Source organism: Drosophila montana, unplaced genomic scaffold, assembly GCF_035044405.1.
Source record: "Drosophila montana isolate Dmon_TW-CO22-7 unplaced genomic scaffold, ASM3504440v1 contig_1624_1, whole genome shotgun sequence".
Lineage (NCBI taxonomy): Eukaryota > Metazoa > Arthropoda > Insecta > Diptera > Drosophilidae > Drosophila > Drosophila montana.
The window spans coordinates 2,957,962-2,970,378 of NW_026996559.1; the positions used below are offsets into that span (position 1 = coordinate 2,957,962).

The window sequence follows — 12,417 nt, forward strand, 5'->3', positions numbered from 1 at the left end:
CTTATACTTACATATGTATGTCTATTTATCTGCCAGCTCTCATTCCGAGTTGTGGGTCAATAAGCACAAAGACAAGCAGCCATGAAGTGCATACAGCCACAATTACACACGTATGTGTATGTATTTACACACACACGCGCACAAACAAACACATAGAGATATCCATGTTGATATCATTTGGACACAAATATTTGCCAAGCGTAAAGTAATAAAATACTTCTTTGGTCAATAAATGCAATTGAATGTGAAAAGAGGCGGCCAGTAGAAAAAGAAAAGACTAGTTCCAATTGGCAAATCTAAATAGGAGCCGACTGCCAAATGCCCTACATTACGGCATATGTACAAGCTACCATTAGAAATATGTTTTTTTGAATTAATCAAGCAATGATTCAGCTTAGGATAGATAATATTTGCCAAGTCAAGTTCTATAACTTTCACAGATCGATTCGTTTATATAAATTATGCCTGCAAGTCAACGAAAATTCCTAATGGTTCAGTTCACGGTTCGCCTCATGACTCGACTCATGAACCTGGCCTATCACATCTATGAAAACTGAGCCCCATTTAATCCAATTGTATATTAATTAAATATTTGCGCAACTTATTCCTTTAAATTAGTTCATTTTTATACCCTTGCAAAAGGTATTATAATTTTGTCTCGAAATGTGTAACGCATAGAAGGAGACATCTCCGACCCCATAAAGTATATATATTCTTGACCAGTATCAACAGCCGAGTCGATATAGCCTTGTCCGTCTGTCTGTTTCTATGCGAACTAGTCTTTCATTTTTAAAGCTATCGTCATGAAACTTTGCATACGTCCCTCCTTCTGTTGCACGCAGTACATATGTCGGAACCGGCTGGATCAGACCACTATATCATATAGATGCCATAGGAACGTTCGGTCGAAAATTATGTTGTATGGACAACTTTTTTGTTTTTCAAGATATCTTTACAAAACTTGCCATTTAAAAGTTTTACTACGTTCCATACATTTACGATAAATCTTATTAACATCGGACCCCTATATCATATAGCTGCCAAAGGAACGATCGCTCGAATATGAGTTTCTTGTACAAAAACTTTTTGGTTTATCCAGATATTTTGACCAAACTCAACATTTATTAGTTTTACTATACTCGTCATATATATGCAAAATCCTATCAATATCGGACCACTAAATCATATACCTGCCATAGGAACCATTGGTCGAAAATTAAGTTATTGTATGGAGTTATTGTATTAAGTTATTGTATCCTTTTGTTTTTCAAGATATCTTTACCAAACTTGCCATTTATAAATTTTACTACGTTCCCTAAATTTAGGCAAAATCTTATTTCCATCGGACCACTATATCATATAGCTGCCATAGGAACGATCGGTCGAAATATAGGTTCTTTAATGAAAAACATTATTGTTTATCAAGATATTTTGACCAAACTCGGCATTTATTAGTTTTGCTATGCTCCCCATATATATGTAAAATCCTATCAACATCGGAAAACTATATCATATAGCTGCCATAGGAACGATCGGTCGAAAAGTAAGTAGTTGTATGGAAAACTTTTTTGTTTTTCAAGATATCTTGACCAAACTCGCTACTTATAAGTGTCACTATGTTCCCTACATTTTTGCAAAAATCTTACAAAATCTACAATATCATATAGCTTCCATAGGAACAATCGATCAAAAATTAAGTTGTATGAAAAACTTTTAAGATATCTCAACCAAACTCGGGCATTTATTATTTTCCCTGTGCTTCTTAGATACGCGCAAAGCATAATGAGCATTATGAAAAGGTTCGGTCTGCAGGGGAATTAAATCTTCGGCGTGCCGAAGATAACCCTTCTTTCTTGTTTATAATCAGCTTACACAAATTCATCTAACTTATCTGTTAAAGGTTCAATATATACAAAATTTTAGTTCCGAGTTCGATCCGGTTCGGTACAAAACTTACGGAGTAGAATAACTTCTTTGTGTGTTGTCCTACTTTAAGAGCAGAAATATGGCATTCAAATAGCTATGAAAATTGGATTTCATTCGACATACCTGGATTGACTCGCCTTTGATGCTAATCTGGAAATTATATAGTTTACGGGGTCGGAGATGATAAAAAATACATATAACAGCATTCTAGTTGACGAAACAATATAAACTTTTTTATCATTACAGTTAGCTCCCGTTGACTTTCGATATCTTTGTTATTTTTTAATTAATTATTTTTCTTTTCTTTGTGAACACTAAAAAGTTAAACAAATAATTGAAAAATTGGCAATTGGTTCTAGAGTTGAACCGGCAACTTCTCTCTTGACTCTAAGACTCATGACGACACAAGGCACGAATATATAGCTGTGAGGTATTTGTTGTTTCCATACAAACTTTGTACACTGATTTCCCCCCATATGTGGGTCGATTTCTTCTGACCTAAAAGGAAGCTATCAGCTTCCGCATTTTCTATCAAAGCGGAGTGGATCTTGCGAATAGTGTGAAACTAAATAAAGATCTTTAAAAAATGAGTTTGGATCCGAACGGGTGGTTAACTTACATACATCCGTTTTCCACCAACTTACCACAGATTGGGTGGAATTTCTAAAAGCTAAGATACTTCAAACTTCACTCAAGCCCAAAAACCTTGACACACATTTTTATCGAAATGTATGAAAAATGTATTAGATGCATTTTCACAAAAGTCTTTGAAAATGAGTTTGAGGTCGACCGCGTAACTCCAGCTAATGTATACATATATGAACTATCATATGCAGTTTTAATATGTTTCGAGTGCCATTTGTTGACCTTAAAATGTTTAAGCAAAGGATAAATAAAGGTCCGAAACTCTGTCATATATAGCACGCTTGGTATAATGCTGGGTAAAATGCACGAGGACGTAAATACGCAACAGCACGTTCATGTAATGGGAGAGAATGGGCTTATCATTGTTTGATTATTATTAAATCGATAAATATCGATTTTAAAAATAGTTTTATTAGACCAGCTCGAAAATCGTTAGAGCAAGGTACATCAAATTGTGTATATACCTATGTTCCCTTGCAAATTAATCAGACTAAGAATATTTCGTATTGTAAATAACTCTTCCTACTCCTCCCAAGAAGAATGCATTGCCCCAATCGTAGCTGGGCGCATGTAAAGGCTGGGTAAAGGTAAACAAATAGGGAAATATTCTTGATTCGTTTTGTTATCGCGAAACGGATTTTATTGTGTATTGTGTAGGCATTTACGAAATGACATTAATTTGAATTCAAATTGATTTACTGATGTAGAAGGCCATTCCATTTAAAGAGCAAAAACAATCAACATGAGCATCCGACACTATATAGACAAGTTTCTATTGATGACATGGAAGCTACATAAGGCCCAATGGAACCGCCCGACGGAGCTGCTCTGGCTGCTGTTCGCCCCCCTGTTGCTATGCTGCATTGCGGTGGGCATGCGCATGGGCATAACCGTGACCGAGCATTATAACAGCTATTATGCTCCGGTCGATCTAGCCGAGAGCTGGGCGAATCTGATCGAGACACTACAGGAGCGCCAGAAGCTGGGTAAGCAGCTTAACAAGAGCAGCAATGTATTCATGCCGCAGCTGGTGCTGGCCTGGGCGCCCAACGATATAAACTTATTTGGGAGGATCATGGAGCTGTCATTAAAGGAACTGAAAGCGATGGAATTGCGCAACTTCAGCGAATGCTCCCACATGAGGAAGGCTATGGCAAATGATTTTCTGTTTGCTGGCGTTTGCTTTGAACGGGGCCAAATTGAATCGACCCATGAGGTGACTGATGATAATCATTTGGACGAGGCCGTCCTGCCGCACTTTAACTACACAATCGTTTTTCCCAGTGAGCTGCGCATGTTCAGTGACAGCTTCATTGGAGATAACTGGAAGACAATCTACCAAGAGGATCCGAAGACATCCATAGTGCGACGCCTCAATGAACGCAGCATAGATGGGCGTTTGTGCTACGTCCGCGAGGGCTTCATTAACATCCAGAAAGCCATTTCCGAGACATATCTGACGATGGTGAGCAAACCCATGGCGGGCATACCCAAGATAGTGCTGCGACGATTTCCGGTCGACGGACGCATTCAAGATCCGCTAATGCACTACATAAATCGAGGACTGCCGCTGCTCATTATCATTGGCTTTATGTTTCCGGCACAGATACTGGTCTGGGTAGGCACCACTTGCACATACTCGATAAACATATTTCAGTATAAATAAACATTTATCTATTTATACAGCAAATCGTTCAAGAAAAGCAACGCCAGATGCGTCTGTATCTGATCAATATGAACATAGGCAATATTATTCACTTCGCAGCCTGGTTCTTTAAGGGTCTCTCCTATATGCTCATCAGCTCGCTGCTTATAACGGCAATCATCAAGGTGCGTAGCCCCAATAATATCAGCTAATCGTGTTACTCTTAATTAATTGTCAACTTGACTCAAGCAAGATAGTAGAAGATTTAATAACCTTGCAGGCATTTGCCTTACGGCTGTGCCGAGTTAAGTCTAGTTAAAAGTTGTTCATATAAGAAACTACATTTCGACCGATCGTTCGTATGGAAGCTATATGATATAGTGGTCTGATGTTGATAAGGTATTTCATTTTCATGTAAGCAGCACAGTAAAATAAATTCGAGGTTTGTTAAAGACATGAAACTACTCCACGACGGATCTATGGCATTAATATACGTGTTCGGCTTCGGCCGGTTTCAACATATATCCTGCCGGCAACAGAAAGGCGCAACTGTCCAAAGTTTAAAAAACTGAAATACTAGTTCGCATAGAAACAGACGGACGGACACAGCTAGCTCGACTTAAGAATATATGGCTTCGGAGATATCTCCGTCCATCTCTTCTTTCTCCTATTAACATACTCTCTACAAGGGTATAAAGATAATTCGTGTCACAATTAAGTGCATCTTAATAATGGAAGCACGCCAAAATCTCAAGGAAAACTTTAATCATAAGCATATATATATTTGTCTCCGGTATCAGTCTTTATCAGGAGGCAAGCGAAGAAAGAAGCTTACTGCTAAGTCGAGGCCCTAAGCATCCAATGCACAGATTCGTCAAATTGTTTGGAAGTCTAACGCCCCAGCAGCGGTTGCTCTCATTTTTGTATGCCCTGCGAGAGTAAGTTTGCTGAGAATGTCAGTTCGGCCGTCGTGCACTCAGCGCGAATCGGCTTGACACTGATCGCTCGGCTTTCGAGGCTTGGCGTTCGGGCTACACTCTTAGCAAAAGAACTCTCGCAGAGCATAAAAAATGAGAGAAAACGCTGCTGGGGCGCTAGACCTAATTGGACGATTATATTTATTGTATGCTTGGTCGTTCAGGGTATCTACTATTCAAGCATATCAACTTGTTGCAAACTTACAATATTAACTCTGGTCCCCTCTATGACGCAGGTGCCTTGGAAAGGCAATCAATCCTTGCTGGCGCAAACACCATGGTATATTATATTGCTAGTGCTGTGCTCGTATAATGTGGCAGCCACAAGCTTTTGCCTGTTGGTGGCCTCCTTCTTTAAGAACACCGCGTTTGCCTTGCGCGTGGTGACCTTGCTCTGGCTGCTCACTTATTTGCCATTCTTTGTGTTGTGGAACAATCGGGAAAAGGCTGTGTTGGTCATACGTTACATAGCTTGCGCGTTGCCCAACACTGTACTGGCCCTGATATGCGAGAGCCTCTTGGAGCGTGAGGTGTTTCGTGACCAAAAATGGGTGGACATGGGATATTCTATAAATTATGCTGCCGACCGGATCAGCGTCCACCAGGGCGCATGTATATTTCTGATAACAACGCTCGTTTATTGCGCCATCGGATTGTATATGGATGTGTGGAACACAGGGGAAACGGGTGGTGGGCGGCGCAAGCATATGCCTGCGCCCGCCCACAGCGGCGACTTCACATTTCAGGAGCGCGACGATAGCTTCATGCCGCAGGGCTCACAGCCAGTCGGAGTCAAGGCGACCAAAATCTACGAGGTAGAGCCATCGCATCGCCGTTTCAAGATCAAGATTAAGAAATTATGCAAACGCTATACGAACAACACTCGCGGTGCCCTAAACTCATTCACGTGGAATGTGTACGAGAACGAGGTAACTGTTCTGATGGGCCACAATGGGTGTGGCAAGACGACGCTGCTTAAGGTACTCGCCGGCCTGGTGGAGCCCACCCGTGGCGTGGTCATGGTGTCCGATTATAATATACAAACCGAACGCCACGATGCCTTAATGCAACTTGGCCTGGCCCTAAGTGAAGATCTGCTTTTACCGGACCTAAGCGTCGCTGATCAAATCAGGTTCATATGCATGGTGAAAGGTGCGTCATGGAAGGATGCCAGTGAAGAGATCGAGACGTACATTCAGCTCCTCCACTTGACACATGCTAAGCACACCAAGGTGGCACATCTGAGCAGCCAGGAACGTAATCTTCTCAGCATTGGATGCGCCTTTGCCGGCGGCAGTCCTATCATACTCATCGACGATATTCACTCCGATCTGGATTTGGTCACACAAGCGCTCGTCTGCAACCTTATCAATGAGGAGAAATCCAAGCGCACTATCCTTTTGGTAACTAACTCAACATCGCTGGCGAGCCACTTAGCCGACCGTCTGGCGATCATGTCCAATGGTGAACTGAAGTGCACCGGCAGCAAGCCCTTTCTGCGCAACATGTACGGCCATGGCTTTCGTCTGGTAAGAGAAACCTAATTGTGATACGATAAAATGATCCAATCTTGACCCAGCAATGTATTTACGACTCAATTACGACCACAGATTGTTCCATTAGTATCCACTTGACATAGCTATCTTCGATTAAGTAAGGTTGGGAGAGTAGCTTTCGAGTAGCAGGGTTGATCCTCGCATAGACCTTCGGGCATCATGCATTGAATCTCGACGGGCGCTAGGAGCTTGTAACTTGGCAAAGTAACCCGACGATATTCCTAATAGGTTTTCTCAGAGTCCGCGCGTTACCGGTTGACACGTCCTTCCACGTTTGACTTACATCTGCCGTTGTCTGTTTTGTTCGATTCCTTGTAATTCTCTAGCAGATTTTTGGGAAGACCCTCAGCGGTATTTTACGACTCCTCTCTTGGCAGATCAACTACCAGCTATTTGCCTGTTGGCCTGGCAGATGAATTCACTTTTATCAATCCAAGTTAAATAAAACCAATCTTGTCCAACTTATTTAGACCTGCATCAAAGGTCAAGCCTTTGATATTGAAGAGCTTAGTAACCTAATGGCCAAATATCTGCCGAATCTGACAATAGAAAGCGATATTGGCTATAAAATAACGTTCGTGCTAGAGACAAAGTACGAGGATAGATTCCCCAGCCTGTTCGACGCTCTGGAGGAGGAGATGGTGAACCTGGACATAATCAGTTTTCGCTTGCGCGACACATCTTTGGATGAGATCTTTCTGCGATTTGGTTCCGAGGAAGGCGATGTCAGCGGAGAGACAAACTTATTGATCGAAGACTTGAATACGGTCCTCGAAGAAGCCGATAGCAATGGGCGTGCAAAAGGACGCAGGCTAACTCAGATGCATTTCCAAGCCCTGTTCTATATGCGCTGGGTACTCAACAAGCGTCAAATTCCCGTGAAAGTCATCTATTTGTTAGCTCTGCTGGTGGCCACGGCTTGCACGTTTTCCGCGGTGTTGCTTTATGGCAAAAACTATCAGCTGGTACCGATTTCCTTCAATTTAACACAGCTGCAATCAATAGACGCATTCGTGGAGATCATGTCTGATAGCTTGGATGTGCTCGAGATGCAGGAGTTCTTCTCGGAGCTGCTCTTCTGGTACGATGGCCACGTTAAAGTACTGGAGACCTCGGACTTGTCGGACTTCTATCTGCTGCAGCAAAGCGAATTCAACCAGATTGTCAACTTTCGCTACATGTTCGGCGCCTCTTTTGGGCAGGAATTGATAACGGTCTGGTTCAACAATATACCACTTCATGCTGCTCCATATGGCCTCAATTTGGTGCACAATGTGATTGCACGGTAAGACCTTAACTACTGGACAAACCAAGTTGGTTTCAAACCATCGTCAAATTGCCCCGTTTCCATGAAATCGATAAGGATCGAAATCATGCTTCTGTTTAAAGCATATCTTGATGCTTTTTATAGTCAGAGAAAATGTAGTTCAGAATATTTCACCTTTTGGATATCCTACCGAAATTGTCGGAAGCGCTTTCCTATAAAGTGTAGCTTTAGATAGACTAGTTTGCGTGACAGACAAAGACTGAGAATCTTTTTTTTTTTTTTGTTAACACCCCAATCGACTGCAAAATGATTTTCAACGATTTGCGGAAAATCCACCCATTCTGGTAGCAAATGGTCTTCAAGGGTTGTTTGACAGAAAATGAAATTTGTTGCCCAAGACTCATTTCAACTTGAAGCGGGCGTGTAATGGGTGAAAAAGTTGAGTCCAAATTCAGAAGCGAAAACTTGGCCGAGTAATACACGCTATTATAAATACAATATAATTATCATATATTACTTACCTGGTCTTATCAACTGCAGGCGCTTTGTCAACGAGGAGTCTTCCATCGATGTGACCCTGCAACCGCTGCCATTTAAGGCACGTGTCAACACGCTGCCACAGACGCCGCTTAGCCTGGGCGGCATGATGGCCATCAACTTCTCTTTTATATTCAGCAACTTGTGGCAGGGCATAGCCATTGCCAGCATACTCGAGAAGTCCTTTAAGAAGCAACAGTTTCTCACAGGTGTGCGGCTTTCCCTATATTGCTTCTGCCTCTCCATCTTCGATGCCTTACGGGTGGTGCTGGTTAGCATTCTCATGATAATGATGATAGCTGTCTATCTGAGTCCGCGACACGACTTTCATCTATACAGTGCGTACTAATTAAATGCACCTATCATTATGCAGTTCCTCATTTTAGGCATTATTTCCGCAGTCTGGATATTATTTGCGCTGATTATGAATGGCTTCTCTGTCATAACATTATCCTTCGCTCTCACTAGCATTTTCAAGGAGCCAAATAATGCATTTATTGCAGTTTCTTTCATAAATACCATCGGAATAATCATTTTCACGCTAACTGTCGGCGATAGGCTGGCCGACATGTACGATGCGTTCCAGGCATTACCCCAATATACCTTCAGTGAGATCGTGTTCAAGCTATTATTTCTGTACGAGTACCATTGGCTCTGCAAAGATGAAAATATCCAATTCGTCTCGTCGAAAGTTGAGAAGTGCCGAATTATTCCAAACTGTTGCAGTTAAGTATCCACCTACACATAATACATACATATATGTAACGAGAAAGAGATATTTTCATCAGCATTTACGACCTAATCACTAATCCTTATCCTTTCTCGTTTTTAACTTCAATAAATACACAACAAGAGGCTGGCTATGCAGATAAATATCCTCTTAGGCTTATGACCTAGAAGGGACTTAAAGTAAATGCTTTGCTTTTGACCAATTCTTCCGATTGAAACGATTTCGCAGATATGTTCAAAGAGTATTTAGTCGTGCGATTTGTGCCATTGGTCCATAAATATTGAAAAGCAAGATTTTTATTATTGCCCGATCGCTACCATGTCGGCTATTTGACATATTGATCCGGTCCGTTTTGTAACGATAGACTTAGTTTGCATAGACACAGGCAGAAGGACGGACAGACAGACGGACATGGCTACATCGAAAATAAGAGCATAAAGAATTGACACATCCTGGGCATTTTCTCTTTGCGTCCACAGTCTCGTACGATTACTGGAAGGGAAACTATGGCGTGGTCTTTGATGTATTCATGTTGCTCTGCGCAATAATGGTGCCCTTAACTCTCTTCCTTGTGGGAGAACAGTACACGCTAATGGCATGCGCGTGCCTGCACCGGACAATACCGAAGAAGTGCATTTGGAGTGAGAAGCAGGATCATCAGGCGCGCCATGAGGGCATGGGTACCTATATGGTGGACGAGTCTGTCATTGCCGAACGGCATCGCGTTGAGAAGCTGAATGAGCAGGAGCGGGCAGAGCTTGCAGCCGTCTGCCAGGGCATTGGCAAGAGCTATGGCAAGAAGACTATACTAATACGCATAGATCTTTGCATATCCAAGTAAGTGGCACAGCATTTGACCTCGAGCATATTCAGAGCTGGTAATTGCGTCTCTCCACAGAGCCGAATGCGTTGGTCTCATGGGCTACAACAATACCGGCAAGACGACACTGGTCAAAATGATGGTGGGGGAGACACGGCCGTCGCATGGGCGCATCTGGGTAGGGGGCTACAGCATGGAGCTAGAGCGCGCCAAGTGTTATCCTCTGATGGGATATTGCGCCCAGCTATCGATACTGCCCAAAGATATCACACCTCGCGAGATACTCTACATTCAGTCAAAGCTGCACGGGCTGCCCACCCAATTTGGCTCACAGATCTGTGATGGGTTGTCCCATTTGCTGGGATTTCAAAGCTGCTATTACCAGCTAATTAGCCTCTGCACCACCGGGCAGGTGCGTCGCATCGCATTCGCGCTGGCCGTACTCGGCGATCCGCTGCTGATATGCGTGGATGGGCCTCCGGGTGGCATCGATCCCAATGGCAAGCGCACCCTTCACAGCCTAACCGCCTACATGCAGAATCGTGGCTGCAGCTTTCTTTACACTAATCTGTCCGGCTTGGACTGTGAACGGATGTGCCAGCGCACTCCGGTCTTATATGATGGCCAGCTGTGGACAATGGGCTCCCAGGAGCAGCGTTATCGTCGCGGTTACCTGCTGGAGGTGCACTTTAAGCGAAAGGCGAATGCCGATATTAGCACAGCGAGGACCACCTGGGACCGCATCAATCAGTTTCCCGTTTCACCACACAACAAGTTAATTCTCTTCGTTCAAGTGAAATTCCCGGAGGCGACGTTACAGTAAGTGGCCATGCATGCGCCCAATGTCAAATGTAGCTCAAATCTTCGACTAAATCCCACAGACATCAGCAAGAGAGTTCCATGACATTCTTTATACCACGCAATTCCACTAATTTCTCGGAAATATTTTTGATCATACGTAAGGACGCATTTGAATTGAACATTGAGGATTTTTATATCACTCGTAACATTGTCACGGGCATACAAACAGATCTTTTCGATCGTTCAGCACTAAAGATGACCACCTAAGCTATGTAATTATCACAAATCTAAGTAAAGTCAACATAAATGGTGTCCTTTACTCCAAGCTCATAATAAACTGCATCTTGCGTACTCTTCAAGTGCCATACCCAATTTGTCACTTGTAAATGTAATACTGCAGGTAATCCAGCAGTCGTGCAACTCCCGTCAAGTCTATTGTCGAATTGTTCTTTATTTTCGAGCAATCTCTATATATAAAACTGTTTGTCCTGACTGACTGACTGACTGATTGGTGATCAACGCACAGCCCAAACCGTAAGAGCTAGGAAGCTGAAATTTTCACTGTAGTTACCTTATGTGATGTAAGTGCACGTTAAGACGGGGTTTCGGGAAATTCCACCCGCTAGTGTGCAGAAAAATCATTTGGGACGTGTTTCACACTTTTCGCAGAATTCAAACTTCTTCGGGGGAAATGCGATTTAAAGATTTTTTGGGCGAAGTTTTAAGTTGTGTCCGATTTGCTTCAAACTTATTTTCAAAGCTCTTCATAAGAACTTAATAACTACGTATTTCAGCGATTTGGGAAATTCCACCCGCAACAGTGGTAAATTGGCGGAAAACGGTTGTATGAAAGTTTTTTGTTTACGATCCGATCGACCCCAAACTTATTTTCAAAGATCTTTGTTCAAATTCATTTGAGGGATGTTTCACACTTTTCGAAAAATCCATTCCTCCTTGGTGGAAATGGAGGACAAAGATTTGGTGGGTGACGTTTCGCGCTTAAATTCATTTCCAAAGATCTATATGAAAATTCATTTGAAACGAGTTTCTCACTTTTCGCAGAATTCAAAATTCTTCGGTAGAAATGCGAAAAAAATTTTTTGAGTGAAGTTTTATTTTTTCCCGATTTGCTTGAAACTTATTTTCAAATCTCTACATAAGAATATAATGAATACGGGTTTCAGCGATTTGGGAAATTCCACCCGTAACAGTGGTAAATTGGCGGAAAACGTTTGTATGAAATTTGTTTGTTAACCGCCCGATCAGTTTCAAAATCATTTTCAAAGCTTTTTGAGAAAATTTATTTTATAACATACGTGCCACGGGCAAGGCCGGGTTGTACCCGCTGGTATATAATATGACAGCACGATTCCACAACACTCTACTCTATTGCAACGAACATCACGCTAACCTTCGGATAACATTGAAACAAGAATACTTGATGGTTTACTGTTAAAGATGTCATTCAATTCAAATACCGTTATATTGCCTTGTTAACAGTATGTTATAGTTT

The 12,417-nt window shown here is 42.2% G+C and overlaps 1 protein-coding gene across 1 annotated transcript; it reads left to right on the forward strand.

The window, feature by feature from the left end:
- Nucleotides 1–3,282: 3,282 nt before the first annotated feature.
- On the forward strand, nt 3,283–11,276 carry LOC135440692 (phospholipid-transporting ATPase ABCA3). The gene is made up of 9 exons (XM_064700006.1): nt 3,283–4,189; nt 4,258–4,401; nt 5,430–6,722; nt 7,220–8,034; nt 8,557–8,891; nt 8,955–9,278; nt 9,763–10,120; nt 10,182–10,922; nt 10,985–11,276. The coding sequence occupies exons 1-9, from the start codon at nt 3,314–3,316 to the stop codon at nt 11,169–11,171; spliced, it is 5,073 nt and encodes a 1,690-aa protein (XP_064556076.1). The 5' UTR covers nt 3,283–3,313; the 3' UTR covers nt 11,172–11,276.
- The last annotated feature ends 1,141 nt before the right edge of the window (nt 11,277–12,417 follow it).

Excerpts from the sequence above, each read along its gene's own strand:
- LOC135440692 (XM_064700006.1), top strand. The coding sequence starts at position 3,314 with ATGAGCATCCGACACTATATAGACAAGTTTCTATTGATGACATGGAAG. Across the intron at positions 8,035-8,556 it reads GTGCACAATGTGATTGCACG|GCGCTTTGTCAACGAGGAGT; the intron begins GTAAGACCTTAA and ends TATCAACTGCAG. Across the intron at positions 8,892-8,954 it reads ACACGACTTTCATCTATACA|TCTGGATATTATTTGCGCTG; the intron begins GTGCGTACTAAT and ends TTATTTCCGCAG.